Source organism: Mobula birostris, chromosome 17 (genome assembly GCF_030028105.1).
Source record: "Mobula birostris isolate sMobBir1 chromosome 17, sMobBir1.hap1, whole genome shotgun sequence".
In the NCBI taxonomy this organism is placed as follows: Eukaryota; Metazoa; Chordata; class Chondrichthyes; order Myliobatiformes; family Myliobatidae; genus Mobula; species Mobula birostris.
In genome coordinates, this window is record NC_092386.1 from 34,589,021 (window position 1) to 34,608,582 (window position 19,562).

The following is a 19,562-nucleotide window of genomic DNA, read 5'->3' on the forward strand; positions in this document are numbered from 1 at the left end:
AAACCTTCCTGAACACACCTGCCAAACTCCTAGTTCAAAAGAGAACCCACCAAATGATCTTGAAGCAAAACATATACATTTATATGTATATAGTTTGTGGCACTTTATAGTTAATTTCTTGAGATGAAAGCACTGTGGAGTCATTGGTTCTTCTCTGAACTTGAAATAATGTGAGCTTTTCATTTCAAATTTTCCTTGTACACCATCATTTAAGAACACAGGTTTTTTAAAAATATGGGCGAAGTTACTTTAGGCGCAGGCTCTGAAAATAACTGCTAAGGGGTCAAGCAAGCTTTATTATAATTAACTATTCAGACATACAAATATCAAGCTAAACAAGTATTTGGTTTGCAGACAGGGGAGCCACAGTAGCTGGCTTGCTACTGTCAGGAAACTCCAGACTTAACATTTGGCAGAGGAGGATGGGTGGAAAAGTTATAAAGGGGAAAGGCTGATTAGCTTACAAATTTTAGGGATTTGTAACTGGTACTTAGGTAATTAAAAGTAATACGAATAGCAGACCAATTTAGAGAATTAGCTACCACAGAAAACTCTAGAAATTCTCCATACAATGATTTATAATTTCCCCAAGTTGAAATGTATTTTACAGACAAGGGAATGCACAACTGAAAACTACACGTTAATATCAAGTCTTCCCATAAATGGGATCCATCCCTCATCAGGGACCCTTACCACCCAGGATACACTTTGAGAATCAGGAGCCTCAGGCCTTGCCACCAGGCTTACGTTTCAATCATTCTGCTCTCGAACCAAAGGGAATAACTTGATTTTCCCCTTTATTGAAATATTCCCACAACCTTCATCTTACGTTCTCAATGTTTGTTTGTTTATTATTTCTTTCAGTATTTGCATAGTTTTGTTGTCTTTTGTACACTGGTTGAATGCCCAAGTTGGTGCAGTCTTTATTGATTATTATTCTATTATGGATTTATTGAGTGCCTGCAAGAATACTTAATCTCAGGGTTGTACATGATATACATGAACTTTGATAAATTTACTTTGAACTTCAAAATGGCTTCAATTATTAAATTTCTATTAAAATAATGCTCCATCTTGAAAAACTTACTGAAATGCATATTGCTCAGTTATAATGGATATTCATTTTCTGAATAAACCAGATATGCCCCTTTGATATTGCAGGATGAGCATACAAATTGCAAACTTCAGATAATTCAACTACATTTGGTGATTGATTTCTTTCTATTACTTGGAAATTACAGAATATACAGCAAGTATTAGATTATTTAAAGACAAACCAAGTTCTAAAAATTAAACACATAAGCACAACTATTACAGCTTAGGTGGTCAGAGTCCAATTTCAGTGCTATCTGTAAGGATTTGTACATCCTCCCTGTAAATTGAGAGAGTTTCTCCAGGTGCTCTAGTTTCCTCCCTGTCCAGACACACTAGTTAGGTTAGTTGGTCATTACAAATCCTCATGATTAGGCCAAGGTTAAATAGGTAGATTGCTGGGCCAGAAGGGTCTGTTCTGTATATCTAAATAAGGCAAACAAAAAGAGGCAATTCCAGTTATTTGGCTATCAGTTTCAGGGCAGCTGCTTATTTGGGATAATTCAAAGAATAAAACCTAATTGAGAAAATAGCCAGGATTTCTTTCATTTATTTGGGATACTATGCTGCTTAACAGGGACATGATATGCAGTCCTGGATAGGGCTGTAGTCTAGTGTAGTTTTTACTTACATAGTTCAGTGTAGTTTTTGTATTGTTTCATGTAGCAGCATGGTCCTGGAAAACAGTCTCATTTTTACTATGTTCTGTACCAGCAGTTATGGTTGAAATGACAATAAAAAGTGACTTGACTTGAGGAGACTGTTAACAAAGTTTCTAACTAGCATCATTTGTGCAACCATTAGATATCACATGCTCAGTGTAGTTTTTAAAATAGTGTCTGTTGTGTGCACTTGTATTCAAAAAGCAGTGATTGCCACCAATAGTTAGACAATTCAGAACTGTTTTGCTCACTCAAGTAAGGAACTACAAGGAATTAAGATATCAACAATCATCTTGAATATTATGAAAACAAAGATTTGGAGTACACAATCAATAGGATCATGTGAAGGCAGTCCATTATCTACAGTGCCTGTGTTGATCTCATTCACTTAGTCAAAAAACAAATTCCTCCATTGATAATTAGTTTTGTATTAGGGTTTGTAGTACTGTAGTATTGAGCATTGTAATTTGTTCTGCATTTTATTCAAGTACATAATTCATTAAATACCTTGAATTTTAATACTTCATTGTGGGCACATGGCCAAGTGGTTAAGGCATTGGACTAGCTACCTGAAGGTCGTGAGTTCGAACCCCAGCCGAGGGAACATGTTTATGTCCCTGAGCAAGGCACTTAATCACACATTGCTCTGCGACAACACTGGTGCCAAGCTGTATGGGTCTTAGTGCCCCTTCCCTTGGACAACATTGGTGTCGTGGAGAGGAGAGATCCATGGTCTCGCAAGACTAACGGATGCCTTTAATAATTTTATCTATTTCTATGAAGCTTTGGACATTTGGGACAGCTACTTAATAGGGCCAAAGTGTACTGGTTCTGATTTGCCCCCAATTAACTAGAATCCATTATTAAAAATGCAGGGTTAAGCTTTGGGTTACCCTATTTCATATTAGGGGAAGAAGATTTACAGATACTTCCAAAAAATGCAGTTATACACCACTAAACACTGAGGGATGTCTTGTGACCAACATATTTGCATCATCTTTGAAATGCAGGTCTAGATGATGTTTTCTGAATATCCAGGAATATGCTCCAACCAGTTCATCATATTCCATAAACATCATGATAACAATGTTGGACCGTAAACCCCACTACAGTTGAGTATTCGGGGGTGGCAGACAAAAGGTAAGCAAGTGCCAATAAACCTATACTTTATTTACATCCTTTTGCATAAATGCCAACTAGCATGATAATATGCATTACATAAATATAATTCTGTACAAATTACATACCCAAGATTAAAAAAGCATAAATACTGTAGTTTGTCAAAAACAAGCTCCTGTGTACTGTGGTTAAATGTGAAGTTATTGCAAATTTGGACAGTAATTGAGATCACAGCTTGGATAAAATTGTCAAGATTCTGATCACACTACACATGTAAGTAGTACTGGATTTAAAAAATACAAATACTTTGTACATCACATCTCCCAATAAGATTTAAAAAATACATCAGCTTAAGTATATTGCGATTTCTACTGTTCAACATGTATACACTGCCAAGATCTGCAGTCCATGCAATAAGCCAATGCTACATTTTCACTGTGATACAATATACAACCCAGTTATAATGCACTGTGGTACTGTGTATGTGGAATCAATGATACATTTATCGTACCAGCAGACAGTACTCGGCTTTGAGTTAACATGTCTGCTTGAATACTTAAAAAGAATAGTTTAGAAAACCAAATTGGGTGCCACATGCAATAGTATGGTCATGCAGGCACTTCAATACCAGGTTATTGATACCAGCACTTTATTGCATTTCTGGCATCCATGTGGTGGAAGGATACAGTCACCAACATGCAGTATAACTGGGACATTAGTTGCCTGGGCACAGCTTGAAAATGACTTGCTTATAACAGGCATTAGTAAGTCATTCACAACTTTTGTAAACAAAGCCTGCATCATTAGAATTACAAAGCTTTCATAAATGAAGCTAGGCTCAAGACTGCTTTTGAAATACAAACAGACTGATCTCTACACCATTCCGACCATAATTGAGCTTTCCAAACACATACAGGTTGAATTTAGAGGCAAGGAAAAGTTACTTGTAATATTCAACTAAAAAGCCTTCCCTGTTTGCTCAAATCTTCCCTGAATATCCCCAGCAAGAGACAAAATTAACCTATAAAATTGGGTCTATGTTCCTAGAATTGTTTGAAAAAAAAAGTCACTTAACCTTAAGTATTTAGTATTCTATGATTTCTTTACATCCTCCATTTAATTTGAGAGCATCAAGAAAGCCAAGACAAAAAAAAACTGCTTAGGCACTAGAATTAGGTTGACAGGCTTTTGGTTGGTCACTTTACTGAATTAAAAGCATTACAGCAGGTCATCAAGTTCACTTGGCACAAACTACTGTTAGGCATATCCATTCTGTTGACCAATGGGTTTCCCTTGATTAATGTAATGCTGTGTGCTCAAATGTATCTGTGAGCAAATCAGGTCACTTAATTAGGAGAAACTAAGGTTAAAGCGTAAATTTAAACAGACAAGGATTTAGCCCATGCACCTGCTCTATGAAAGATTCCAAAAAAAGAAATAATGCAGTCTTTGATAGCATGTTGTTGGCCTCTTCATTTGGCCATTTAAATCCTCTGAATTTTCTCAGCTACAATAACAGGATTCTCTTTCCTGATCTTCATTGCTGCTTCTGCTTTGTAGTCATAAGGACAATTGTGTTTATCTGAATATCGGTGAATTCCACAAAACAAGTTCCCACATCGACAGTCAAAACCTGCTATAGGAAAAAAAGATGGCAACTTTACCGAAATGTAAGTGACATTGTATCCCAATATTCAAAAGTTTGGCACTCTACCTTTTAAATATCACACGAAGTGTTATCAATAGGGACAGGAGAAGTACCGGAGGATTGCAAATGCTATTCCCTTGTTAAAGAAAGGGAGTAGCGATAACCCAGGAAATTATAGACCAGTGAGCCTAACTTTAGTGGTGGACAAGTTGAAAATTCTGAGGGGAAGGATTTATGAGCATTTGGAGACATAATCTGATTAGGGATAGTCAGCATGGTTTTGTCAAGGGCAGGTTGTGCCTTACAAGCCCAATTGAATTCTTTGAGGAAGTAAAAACACATTGAAGGTAGAGCAGTGGATGTAGTGTAAATGGATTTCAGCAAGGCGTTTGATGGATTCCCATGCAAGGTTCCTTCAGAAAGTAAGGAAGCATGGGATCCAAGGAGACCTTGCTTTATGGATCCAGAATTGGCTTGCCCACAGAAGGCAAAGGGCGGTTGTAGATGGTTTGTATTCTGCATGGAGGGCAGGGACCAGTGGTGTTTTGCAGGGATCTATTCTGGGACCCCTCTGATTTTTATAAATGACCTGGATGAAGTAAAAGGGGTGGGTTAGTAAATTTGCTGATGACAAAGGTTGGGTGCTGTGGATAGTCTGGAGGGTTGTCAAGAGGTTACAGTGGATGCAGAACTCAGCTGAGAAGTGGCAGATGGATTTTGACCTAGTGTGAAATGGTTCATTTTGGTAGGTCAAATTTGAAGACAATATAATATTAATAGCAAGACTCTTGGCAGTGTGGAGGAACTGAGATCTTTGGGGTCTGTTTTCAATAGACACTCAAAGCTGTTGCGCAGGATGACAATGTTGCTAAGGTGGCATATGGCGTTGGCATTCGTCAACCGTGGGATTGACTTCAAGAGCTGGGAGGCAATGTTACAACTATACAAAACCTTGGTCAGACCCCACTTGGAGTACTGCGTTCAGTTCTGGTCACCTCACTGCAGGAAGGATGTGGATACGAGAGAGAGCATAGAGGAGATTTACAAGGATGTTGCCTGGAATGGAGGGCATACTTTATGAGAACAGGTTGAGTGAATTTGGCTTTCTTGTTGGAGCAATGGACGACAAGGGGTGAGCTGATAGGTGTAAAAGATGAGGGGCACTGATTGTGTGGATGGCCAGAGACTCTCTCTCTCCTCCCCCCCCCCCCCCCCAAGAGCTGAAATGGTTAACACACGAGGGCATAATTTTAAGGTGCTTGGAAATAGGTACCGAGGGGATGACAGGGTTAAGTTTTTACACACAGAGTGCTGGGTGTGTGGAATGCACTGCTAGCAGCAGTGGAAGCAGACACAATAGGGTCTTTCAAGAGCCTCTTAGATAGGTACATGGAGTTTAGAAAAAAAGGGCTATGCCCTAGAGAAATTCTAGGCAGTTTCTAGAGAGGTTACATGGTTGTCATGACATTGTGGGCTGAAGGGCCTGTAATGTGCTGTAGATTTCTGTGTTCTAAATGGTAAAGTTGCTTCAAAGGTAGAAAGACTGAAGTTGCTATTTAACTATTTAAATAGCAAGAAATGAAAATACCAGCTTAATTTTACTTTGTGACCTGCTACACTTTTTTTGGGAATTGAGCCAGTTTTCACTTTTGTCCTGGATCCACTTCCATCTGGCTTTAGAACAAATGGGAACATTTCATGCTATAACCAGGAAAAGTGGGAAGTGAGCTCCAGCACAAATGGTTAGAAAACTAATTGATCAGGCTGAAACAAAGTTATGATAAGACAATTCTACAAGTGATATCCATCTTTAAAGCTCAAGTAGGCAAATATGGAAATAGCAACAAGTTCAGTGCACTTCTTGTCCTAATAGATTTATAGGAAAGGATCTGATGGTTCAAAAGAAAGGCATCAAATGCTTGAGCAAGATTTTGAACAACTTACTGTACTGGATGCCCAGATTTCTAGATAATGAGAGACAGTGACAGATATTCAGACAATGGCAACATCTTGAGTACAACAGCACAGTTTGTCTGAGAGGTGCAAGTCAGATAGACTGGCAGATCTTAAACTTGCAACTAGAAATTGACATGGGTGAGGTGCACCTCAGAAATTAAGGGAGGACATTTCTTTAAAATTTCTTTCCTGACTATTCATACAAAACTAAGCTAACCCATGTTTAGTTAGGTTTCAGGTTTACATAATTTGTTGAATTAAAATGAAAGTGGGTTATCACCACCTACAGAATGGAAGACAAGCTAACCAAGAATACTAATATTGTTAGAAAATAGTCAATACAACCAAAAATCCTTTTGCAAGTTCTTTTCAGATTTATTTAAAAAAATAATTTAATTCTAACAATCAATCAGGCCACAAGTAGCAAAATCCCAACTTGACAATACATACACTTAACTTTTAACCCACCAGGCTCACCTGCAAGACCAACTTTTTTCCTGCATTGAAAACACCTGTTTTTCTTTGGTCGAGGAACATCCACAGGTTTTTCTTCTTCCCTTGACATAGTTTCAGGCACAGATGGAGATGCTTCAGCTACGACTATACAAAGTAGTACATTAATGCAGAATTTGCAGCTTAAATCATGTACATTCCAACCCAGGCACAGAATGTACTCTCCACCTGTGCCTGGGCTGAGTGTCGAGCTAACAATTCGACCTTGTAAAAAAAAACCTGGAGGGGGATGGGCTCCGCCAGGTTTCAGATGCCCAAGACGATGAGCATACCGAAAAAAAGGTTTGTCATGACGGCGCCCCAACAACTCCACCATGAGTTAAGGACAGATGGGGACGGGGACACGGACACACACTTCCAAATTAGTCAGTGGTGTTATCAAATTTAACCCATTTAATTGATTTGCAGTTTCACACAAAAAAAATTCCTGTGTGTACAAATGTCAATTTAAAATATTTTACATCTGAGTAAATTAAGACAAGTCATTGCTCCTAGAAGCTCAAGCTCACAAAATGTATATGGCAAAACTGCATTTGTAGAGCATCCAACAACAGGATGTGTTCTTGAGAACCCCATCATCCAAACAGGATCAGATTTACTGGCTACTCCAACTTGTCCAGATGATGGCAGTTAATTGACTTTGAACTGCTACAATAATTCTGAAGAAACTACACCTGTAACACTGTTGACAAGGTCTGGTGACAAGAACATAGAAACTTCCAGGTCAGGATGGTATTACTTGAAGGAAACACTGCTCCATGAATCTGAAGTTTTTGCCCTTTTAGGTGAACATGGATCAGTAGATGAATATCTACATGGTACTTTGAAGATGGCACCTACTGCACCCATGTGCAATAACAGTGGTTTAAAATGATGAATAGGATATTAAATGGATTGTTGTTTCTGGTGTCAAGCTTTTATTTGGAGCTTCATTTAACAAAAGTGGAGAGTATTCCATCACACAAATTGTGCCCTGAAGGTGAACAGAATAGTACTAATTAGCTCTCCTATTAGCACACCATTTATGATTGGTTTGAGCTTTTCCTTTAACCCTCAGATTTTGATGCCATGGATATGGGAGGAAGGTCATTAACAAAGTACTTGGTTGCTACTAGAACATAACACCAAGTTGCCTTACATTCCAAACTCCAAAGTTAGCAGGACTAACAAGTACCTACATTAGCAGATTGAACTCATTTGATGTTGAAATCCTAGCTATTAATAAACTAGATCATGATTTGGATAGTGACTGAGGATGCTTCTAATTTTGCTGATAGAAAGCTAGATGGTAAAGTTCCTCAATTCTCCAGGGGCTATGTTTTTTTTTTCCTCCCAGAGCTAAGCCTGAATGGGCAGAGTATATGGAAAAATCTAGTTATGTACTTAACCATTGTTAGTATTCCAAGAATGGGTATCATAGTACATGCTCAAATTAATATGCAAGTTTAAAGGTCAAGTTAAAACAAGACATTGAAAATTTAGCCTTGACAATAGTTGGACTGGAGTACAATTATCTCCTTTTCCATATGGAAATGTTCTTCCAATTTGGTGAAATAAGACATCTTGTGAGCTAGATATTGAAAAACCAATTACTAAAAGGTTAGCAGAGGAAACACTGCTGTCAACTAAAACTCACTGGAATCATTCACAAATCAGTATTAGTGTTCAAGCCAAGTCATAGCAAAAGAAGTTTGTTGCATCCATTATCCCAGAATTGCTTAAAACTTGCATACCTGGCTCTGTTACCTCAATTTCTGCATCTTTCTTCTCTTGGGAAATACTCATTTCAGTCATTTGCTGCGTCACAGGCAAAGCTGAACCAGAAACACTTCTGTTAAGAGCAAAAAGCCTTATCAGGACACTGAAAACAATGGTAAAATTTGAAGAGCTGGAATTGAACACCCTTTGCAGATGAGGTGTTAAAAGCATCTAGATAGGTGTCACACTTATGGTACAGGCAGAGGATAATTGGGTAACCACTAGGAAATGGAGTAGGCAGAATGTTGGAATGCCCTTGAAAACTAGTATATTGGTTAGAATAAGACACCAAGACTATATATGAACAGAATTAGACCATTGGGCCATTTGCTCTGCCATTTGATCATGGTTGATTTTCCATCTTAACCTTGTACCTTTGATGCCTTCACTAATCAAGAACCTACCACCCTTCACTTTAAGTGCACCCAAAATGTTAACCCTTTCATTCTTAAGATTCTCAATCTTCCTCTGGATCCTCTTCAATGTCAGCATATCCTTCCTTGAGTACAAGACCCAAAATTGCTAACAATCCAGATATGGTCTGACCAATGCCTTAAAGCCTCAGCATTACATCCATACTTTATATTCTAGGCATTTGGAAGTAAATGCTAACACTGCAAGTTAACCTTTAGGAAATCCTGCACTGGACTCCCAGGTTCCTTTGTACCTCTGATTTCTGAATTTGCCCCCCATTTAGAAAATATTGCATACCTTTATTCCTTCCAAAGTGTGCAACCATACATTTCTGTACACCTTTCTGTCTGCCACTTTGCCCATTCTCCTAATCTGTCTAAGCTCTAATGCAGACACCCTGCCTTCTCAGCAGTACCTGCCCCTCTACTTCTATGCATCATTCACAAACTTGGCTACAAAGCCATCAATTTGGTTATCCAGATAATTAACAGTGATAATGTGAAAAGTAGTGAACCCAACAACAACCCACGTGAATCACCACTAGTCACCAGCAACCAACCAGAAAAGGCACCCTTTATTCCCACTGTTTGGCTATTAGGGGAAATACTATTGGGAAGCTGACTGTATAGGAGGCAGTAGTACCCAGGACCATAGTACTAAGATCAGCTCGGAGGATAGGTAGGCAAGGGTGAAGGCCAGGTGGACTATAGTGATAGGGAATTCAATGGTTAGGTGGGCAAGCAGGAGATTGTGGTCACAAAAGGAACCACAGAATGGTGTTATCTCCCTGGTACCAGTGTCAAGGTTGTCTCAATTGTAGAACATTAGGGGGAGGGCAAGGAGCCAGAATTCATGTGCAAACAAGAGAAAATTTGCAGATGCTGGAAATCAAAACTATACACCAAGTTGTGAGCATATTGATACAAGTTAAAAAAGGACTTCAGGGAAGTAATATCTGGATTACTTCCAGTACCATGTACTAGTAGGGGTAAAAATATAAGTGGAAATGCAAAATGAATCATGGATGTAAAGTTGTTAAGGGGTAATGATTGATATATTTGGGCCATTGGCATCTTCTGGGGCAAAGGTGACCTGAACAATTGGGACAGGTTACACCTGACTTGGAGGACAACAAATATCCTGACAGGTTCAGAATATCCCAGCGTTACAAGGTAGCATAGTGGTTAGTGTAATGCTTTACAGCACCAGCTGCAAGATCAGAGCTCAATTCCCACCGCTGTCTGTAAGGAGTTTGTATGTTTTTCCCATGACACCGTGAGTTTCCTCTCGGTGGTTCCATTTCCACTACATTTCAAAGATATACAAGTTATGGGCATGCTGTGTCAGCACCAGAAGCTTAGCACATCTTGGACTGTTGGTCATTGATGCAAAATAATACTATGTTTTAGTGTTATTTATCATAAAAACACTGACCTTTTCTCAGGCAGATTCACTACTGCTATTAGGATGTGTAACTAGTAAAACAGTCATGCTTTTAAAGGAGTGCAATCGTATTAGAAGTGCAAATTTAACCTTGATGCTAGAAAACAACTTAATTTTAAAATATTAATCAGAGACATTAAGAAGTTCAAAGAGTTCAAGAGAAAATTAGCAAAGGGTCTCTGGATTTAATACCCCGAGTCACATTTCACATTGCAGGCCATTTGGCTGCTGAAAGGTCAATTAAGCATAACAGGTCAAAATCTAGTTCAAATATTACAACAGTTATCAGTTTAGTTGCAATGACCCAAATTAGAATAGAGAAATCCAGATTATAGTTTACTGTTCTTCATTTAAAAAACTGATTGACCAGGGTCCTTCACAGAATAAGCTATCTAGGTAGCTTCCTGTGAACACCAGGAGAGTAGGAGACAAATATAAATAGATTTTAAATGTAAAAAATTAACCTGATTCATTCTTACAAATGAATACTTAAGGTTGAACTCGAAAGTCACAAAATGAACGTGATCATTACTTGATAATTTGCAATAGTGGATTGCATTTCACTTGGTAAAGTGGTAAAGTCAAATTGACATTAAGAATTGTGTTCATGTCAGACCACTAAAATAGTGCAATTACCCCGAGAGAATTTCATTTCATTGTAATTTATAACTGCCAATTAGGCCATGATTTATTCTCATACAGCAATTACCTCGATTTGACAGTAGTATTAATAGAAGCATCTTCTGAATTAAAGCTTTCTGATCTCTGCACCTGAGTGAAGTCTGAGCTGCTGGAAGTACTTGATGCACCTTAAAGATGAAGAATAAAGATTAGTGACCTATATTTACTCAGAACCAGAATGCTGCCATTCAAAAGTGGCAAGAACCCACCTCCCCTTCAACCATTCCCAACCCCAAGTCACTATTTACCTCAGCTAAATAGCTTCAGCATTTGAAGGTTTGACATCATTGCCTGTTAAAAGTCAAAAAGACCCTAAAGTGCCTTCAAATGCCTGCACTATAAAGAACCACAATAGTCTTCATTGTGCTCATTCATCAAGTTCATTCCCATTCCCTTTCTTCAAAGTCTTCCAATTCCAGCATGCCAAGAAATCAATTCTGTAATATCCTAGTTCATGATCAATTTCCTCCAAGCACCAATACCCTTTAGTCTTCTCACTGGACCTTCAAATGCTGCAGATCAAAGTGTTTAGTCCCCCCCACCCCCCCCCCCAAAATTTAGCATGCAACACCTTACATTACAAACCAGAAAATTAAATCCTTGCATTGACCTGGCTGTAATCAAGGTTCAGTTGTATTCACCATTCCAATTAAGTTTAGAAAATAGTAAAGAACTTTTAACCTACTTTAAGATCAATCTTACCCTTCCATCCTTCATAAACCCCCACTTTTGTCATCCATCTAGGAGTTTCATAGAAGTCCTTAATGTATCTACCTCGACCACTACCCCTGACCCACACATGCTTAAAAAAGCTTAACTTTGACATTCCACCCCATAGCTTCCTCCAATCACCTAAAAATTATTCCTTATATTAGCAATTTCAACCCTGGGGAAAAAACTTTCTGGCTGTCCACTATCAATCCCACTGATCATCACTTAGAGATCTATCAAGTCACCACATCCCCCTTTGCTTCAAGGAGAAAAGTTCTAGGTTGCTCAACCCACCTTTCCAATTCCTTGTCCAAGTCACTTAAAAATCATGCATAGGGTCCCAGAACAGATTTCTGTGGAACAACATTGGTAACCAACTTCCAGGCAGAATATGCTTCATTGACTGTCACCCTTGCTTCCCGTGGCCAAGCCAATTCTGAATCTCATGCCTCCTGACTTGTGTATAATCACCGATTTCAATTAACTAAACCCACAAGTGGGATTTTGATCCACAAAATTGAAAACAAACATGGAATTAAACATTAGTTTATTTTATGACCAACTCCACACCCACAGCAGCTATCTATTGGGTTTAAAGCAGCACCCAAGGTCTTCAGGGAAAGTTACTTCTGTTAAGTCAATATTGCCCAACAATTAAAACATGTTTCTTTCATACCCTCCAAACTTGAATGACAAGTTAGAAATTCATCTGTGACATGGGAGGGGGATTAAACTTAATTCACTTAATAAAGGCACCCAACCAATTTCTCTGTAGACACCAAATTAGGAATTGAACTGGAAGAGCTAGAAACAAATCAGTCATTATGAAGTGTCTTTCCTTAAAGGATTGTCTAATAGTTTGTTGTTGTTGTTGTTTTTTTTTTTTTAAAACTGGATGCGCCAGATTGGGTACTTCAAGAATTTAAAATGCAGAAAGTGTAACTAAAGGACACTTCAGCACAACAATCTTTTTCTTCCGACTTGTCCTATATTTGAAACAAATTTCAAGCTTAAACGCATCCTTTAGTCTTGTGAGACCATGGATCTGCACCTGGAAAGTCTTCAGTCTCCAGGGCGCAGGCCTGGGCAAGGTTGTATGGAAGTCCGGCAGTTGCCCATGCTGCAAATCTCCCCTCTCCACGCCACTGATGTTGTCCAAGGGAAGGGCATTAGGACCCATACAGCTTGGCACCAGTGTCGTCGCAGAGCAATGTGTGATTAAGTGCCTTGCTCAAGGACACAACACACTGCCTCGGCTGGGGCTCGAACTCACGTCCTTCAGATCGCTAGTCGAATGCCTTAACCACTTGGCCACGTGCCCACACTAAATTTCAAGCTACAACGTAAACAATTCTCATGAAAATTATTTAATACCAAAAAAAAGTTTTGCTTACCTAAAGGACTCATTCGGCCACCATTTTGTTGCCTTTGTAAGTGTTCCTTGTAGCAAACTGAACACATTCCATTTGTCCTAGGATTCCCATAAAAGCCACATCCAGTAGTGCACAACATGGGCACTTGAGTTTGATTAGTTTCTTGAGCCATGCTTGTATACTATAAACAAAGCAAATTATGGACTTTGTCATAACATTGTAAAAACTGGTGCTCAAGCATCTGGTAATGTAAAGTGGTTTTACATTGCAACATCTACACCGTGTCCAGTATGAAAAGGTCAAAATCAAAGCACCCTGCAGCTTGGCTTTGTCCTTCAGTGGTCAAAAAGTAGACCACCCATTTCCATCATTCATCAAGGATTATAACCAATCTGCTTTTAATACTGTAGTACCCCCATAGTCAGATTCCCTTAACTTCCAGAAACCTGATGGTTTGGAACAATGATAGAGTTTCTGCATAACTCCATTATGAGGAATTCCAAAGACATCTCACTGCATGCAAAGAAATTGCTTCAGAGACCCAAATATCCACAAGGTACAAGCAACAGAGGACAATATTACCAACTCAGTGCAGTCAGGAAGCAACTGAATCACATGTTTTGGATCTGTTCAATTCAGTAATTGTAAATCTATACATGTTATGGGTTACAGCCATTTTGAACCTATACAACTCCATGTCTTGCATATAGATCATATGTTTCAAGGTATTTCTTAATTATATTTGTGATTCAAAGGTAAAATGAGGAAAGGAAATTTAAAAAGTGTGAAATTTGAAATCCAAGGAAAGCTGCTAGTTTGAAAGTCACCAAGACCAGAGATGCAATAAAAATATTCAAAATAAAATTTTCAAAAGCAGGACTAAGTAGCATTTTTTGCTAACTTATCTTTATCAAGACTTGATTCTCCAAAACCCATTTAGCATGATCGACTAAAATCAGCAAAAGCACACTTCATCCTCCAGTTTACAAAAAATGAGGTACAACTGAAAAATATTTTCCCACCTCACTTGGGAATTTAAATCATATTTAGAATAAGCATTCACATCTTGAAAGATGAGACTGCAAACCAATCTTGATTTTCATTAAATATTGGTATTTATGCTCTTCAGAAATTCCCCATCAGATGCAAAAAAACTTATCACAGATTAACCTCTCCTTAAGGTTTTGCTATGTGCAGCACCAGCATGCATCTTCATTTCCTTCAACATGGCATAACATGACCCACATACACTCTACATTCTCTTAGTCACCCAGATCTATCACCAGGATATTGGAGATCCATGCAAGGATCTCAGCTGTTTTGCTGAGAGTGGGGGAGAAGAGAAGAAAGAAGAGGGTAGGTGCAGAGCTGTTTGATCACAGTAGTCACAGCAAGAAAAGCCAGTGTTGAAGTGAAAACATTAAAAAATGTTATAATTATCTTCTGGCTGTAACACAAGCTATAACTGTTACTACTGTTGGGATTACAATATTAAAATAGCATGGCATTTATTGTTCTCTACAGCAAACTAAAACATTAAATTGACAAGATGGTTGTACAAAATTCCAAACACTGAACTGAAACTAAGTTTTCCATTTCATAAGAGCAAATTCCAAATGTGTTGCTCATAGTAATTTGAATGGATAACACAAAAACTTAAGTTAAAGCACTACGAGGTGACCAATGTAGTTTGCTGTTGTCTTCAACTGCTACTACTTGCAGATCAGTGGATATGCATCTTAGAATGTTTATGTACAATCAACTTCCAACCGTGCAAATTATACTATCTACAACTGAGTATTCAAAAACCAGACCACAAATTAATCATGCCAGTTTAAATCAGATATGATTTTTTCTGCAGCAAGTTTTACATTAGATTTCTACTTCAGCTTCCCTCTATGGCCGGTAAGTGAATTTGCTGAAGAATGTAATAAAGTTATTTGGAAAATTAATAGTAAATCATGGCTTCAACATAGCTCTCCAAGAACAAGCCCTTAATTGTATTTAATTATGGGAATTATTATTAAAGCAAACATTATATGGAAAACTCCCAGAGTTAGGCATATAAAACACAACCATTGACTCCAAAATAAATCTGTAAATAGAAGCTGGTTTATTCCATTCACTTTCCTCAGGAAAAGTCAATGTTTCATGCACTGCGACATCACAAATACAACACACTTGGATCTCACCACAGTACAGAGCAACGACAGTACTGAGGAAAGACATTCTTGCCATAGAGGGAGTACAAAGAAGGTTCACCAGATTGATTCCTGGGATGGAAGAACTTTCATATGATGAAAGACTGGGTCAGCCAGGCTTATACTCTCTGGAATTTAGAAAATTGGGGGGGGGGGGGGGGGGGGGGAGAATCTTATTGAAACGTATAATATTCTAAAGGGATTGGACAGGCTAGATATAGGAAGATTGTTCCCGATGTTGGGGAAGTCCAGAACGAGGGGTTACAGTTTAGGACCGAGATGAGGAAAAACTTCTTCACAGAGAGTGGTGAATCTGTGGAATTCTCTGCCACAGGAAACAGCTGAGGCCAGTTCATTGGCTATATTTAAGAGGAGTTAGATATGGCCCTTGTGGCTAAAGCGATTGGGGGTATGGAGAGAAGGCAGGTACAGGGTTCTGAGTTGAATGATCAGCTGTGATCATACTGAATGGCGGTGCAGGCTCGAAGGGCTGAATGGCCTACTCCACCTATTTTCTATGTTCCCTCATCTCTCTTCCACCCCACCCCCCCCCCCCATCACCACAGTGGTGGCAGCAGTCACTCAGTGCACAATACCAGGAGCCTGTACTAAAAACAGTCATGGAAAACATAAGCAAAACAAGTGTTTTGCAATCCCCTGCCTCAGTGGCAACTGCTGGCAGATCAACACCCAACAGAAGCAAGAACAAAATGTGAAAAGTAAATGCTTGAAAGTTCACAACATTCAGAAGGAACATACAATCAACAGCAACACTTTTAGAGCATTTTAAGTCATCAAGACTTAAGTATTTACAAAAAGGTAGTTATTGTTGCAGAGGAAACTCAATGATATTGAATAAAGAACAAATATTAGCCAGGATTATTTCCTTATTGTTTAAAGGACTACACTGGGATTTATTAAACATCCTACCCAAAGAAGATTCAGCATCGGTTAAGAGGCAGGATTACAGTAACTGCTGGCATTGTCCCTTCATTCTCAAAAGGTAATCAGCCAGACTGCCAAGGGCATTCATCTAGGTTAACATGTTTATTCTTACCATACTCTGGTGGTAAGGAATACCCCAGTATTTTTTGCAGCCAAAATATTGTGAATGCTCATTTGGAAAGGGGTCAGCATTAGAGGTGGTGCCAGGCTGGATGAGCCTGGGAATTGATGGGTTCTCTGCCATAGTCTAGGATTTTTGACAGGCAGTGAGGGCAAAGTGATGTAGGGACAGACAAATTAAGGCACCCCATTTACCAGGTAGAAGAGGTTGCCAGAAAGTTCTGGAAGCCACTTATTTAATTGAAAATGAATCACAAAGACAGGTCGTGTGTGTAGGGCCTTGCCAAGACTACACCTTGACTACTTTGTACAGTTCTGGTTGCCTTAGCCAGGAATTGCCATTAGAGGGAGCACACAAGACTGGTTCCAGGGATGATAAGGATTGCCATATGAAGAGACTGGAACTACATCCAAACAGTTCAAGGATGAGTGACAATCTATTTAAAACCAGAGACCAAACTGGCAGATTTAGAAGCATTAACATGATTGAGAAAGTACAGGACAATCAATTAATGCAAGACGAAGGATCTGCACTTGCCAAGTTTGCTGAAATGCTGCAAAGTTAATGATTTAATGCACATACCATTCACATCTAATCCAAGTTAGAACATCTTTACATTTTTATGATGGTCAATAAACTTTAAATGCTCAACATTCACTACACAACTCAGGTGTCACTATTCCCCAAAAAGCCTCATGCCAAATATCTCTAGGGGGTCAGGGTGTATGCCTTTAATGATACCAGCTATATATGCAAGTAATTATACACACAAGACCAGCATGTTAAACTTTGCTGGAGGAAGTACTGTATACTGAAATTAGAAGTCTGGCAGAATCAAGGAAATCTTGCCTACATGTATGCACTATACCCATTATGTAAAAGCAAGTGAGTCAGATATGTAAACAGCCAATGACTTGACAGCACTCCACAGCTATCGAGCCCAGAGACAGACTGGGAAGGAGGAAAACGCAGAAAAATGGAGGTGGAAGAGCCACAATCATTAAATGTCAAAGTAAGCTGAAGCAAAGATTGACCCATTTCATTATTTTATAGGAGACAAAGGAACGACCACATCACGTCATTATAATCAACATGAAAATGTCCTCTTTGATTCTCTGGCAAGGTGGAATTGTTTCAAAATAACACTTCTCAGAACCAAATTATTTCCGGTATCAAACAAGCAGCCTATTCGCGCAACACGTCACACGACAGGGTTACTTAAAATAGAAACTAATGGAAAACACCCCACATCAGCTAGGACAGCAAATCACCGACAGGCTTCGTCCTCTCACACAAACACGTCAGGCTCACGATTTTAAACCCCCACCCAAAAGGAAGTCGACAAATTACACTCAAGTCTTACTCCACAAGGAACACCCGATCACATCGGCTGATGAGCAAAACGTCCTAAAAATATCTTCCAGTCCTCATCAAGGACAGACGGGGTGGATGGGTGGGTGCCGCTGGGGGGGGGGGGCAGCGCAGCGAATTCGTCGTCCGTTAATGGGCTTCAGCCGAAACGGCGGCCCACCCCGGCGCCTCATTGCGTGAATACCGTGCCTGGCGCCGGCCGGACTGAGCAGGGACTCCACTCCACCCGCTTACAGCGGGGACAGGGAGTAGGCCCAGCCACCGCGCTTTGTTCGCTCACGCAAGTCCCGACTCACCTCGTCCGCCGTGGAGCCCGAACTCCCCCTCAATTTGTCCGCTCAGTCGTCGTCACCGCAAGTCGAGCTGCGTCTGTCTTCCCGTTCCCTCGTTCTCCGCCCGGCCTCCCCACTCCGGCTGCTGCCCCTCGTCCTGTACCCGGCCTCCTCACTCTTCACTTCTGGCCCTCGTTCTGTACCGGCCTCCTCACTCCTCGCTTCTGCCCCCTCGGCCTCCTGGCTCCGGCTGCTGCCCTTCGCTGTGTACCTGGCTTCCTCACTCCTCCCTTCCGCGACCGACCAGCTCACCCACTCAACTGCAAACTACTCCGGCGGAAGTGCTCGCCGCTTTCTTTTTACCGAGCCGGTGACGTCAGGCAGCGCTCCGATTGGCCGCTGAGCGCGAGGGTCGTCGCGTCCTCCGCTCTCCGCCCCTCGTGCCCCTTTTCCCGGAAGAGCAGGTGCTCCGCGATTAGCTGCCAGGGCAGGGGCACGTGTGGCGGAGCCGGCGCTGGTAAACAGGGGTGCCGGTTCCGCTGCTGTTTTCTTCTGGGATGCCAGTTTCAGTTTACAATCAGAAGACTTCACAACATAACAGTCATCCTGTCATCCCCACCTGCGCCCACCACTCACAACTTGTCCGTGAAACCTTGCCCAGCCAACACATCCAATACTCCCTCTTGACAGACGCCAGCTCTCTCCGACCTTTATACCACAGTAAACACCCAGCTACTTCTCCTTTCTGTCCACTCGAATTACTAACTCATTTTATGTATCAGAGACACAGGCAGCCGCCTCTCCCAATCTTTGTTGAAAACCAATTTCAAGTTCATTGCCATGACCGTTGACATAGAAAGTATAAATACTTTAAAAACACTTTTTGCAGCAGTAGCACAGCTCAATACAAACATAAGTTAACATAAGCTTAATCAATACATATCTGCTCTCCACACAGGTTATAGTAATAGCGTTGCCTTTTGATACCTTGTCTACCAGACAAATACAATCAGTTTTGAAACATTCAATTGACCTAGATTCACCAGTTTTCAAAGGAAGAGCACCCCATTGCTCTAATTTTTTTTTACATTCTTTAACTTCTAGTAATCCCCCCCATTTCTACTCCCGATTCTGGTTGCCTTCTTACCTGCTCAATGCCTCCATATGATTTTCCTCCTCCTCCCCTTTCTTCAGTGGCCCACTGTCCTTTCCTATAGAGTTCCTTCTTTTTCAGCCTTTTAGCTGTTGTCCTTATCCTCTCCCAGCTTGTTACTTCATCCCT

At 40.1% G+C, this 19,562-nt stretch overlaps 1 protein-coding gene across 2 annotated transcripts; it reads right to left on the reverse strand.

Moving 5' to 3' along the window:
- Positions 1-2,903: 2,903 nt before the first annotated feature.
- LOC140211602 (AN1-type zinc finger protein 5-like) lies at positions 2,904-18,620 on the reverse strand. 2 transcript variants are annotated; one of them, XM_072281499.1, is made up of 6 exons: positions 18,305-18,620; positions 13,392-13,551; positions 11,315-11,414; positions 8,724-8,821; positions 6,955-7,077; positions 2,904-4,506 (listed from the first exon to the last, which is right to left on the reverse strand). In XM_072281499.1, the coding sequence occupies exons 2-6, from the start codon at positions 13,540-13,542 to the stop codon at positions 4,358-4,360; spliced, it is 621 nt and encodes a 206-aa protein (XP_072137600.1). In that variant the 5' UTR covers positions 13,543-13,551; positions 18,305-18,620; the 3' UTR covers positions 2,904-4,357. The 2 variants fall into 2 exon arrangements, with proteins under 2 accessions (XP_072137600.1, XP_072137599.1); XM_072281498.1 differs by having other exon boundaries at positions 2,904-4,509; positions 18,305-18,619.
- Positions 18,621-19,562: the final 942 nt, after the last annotated feature.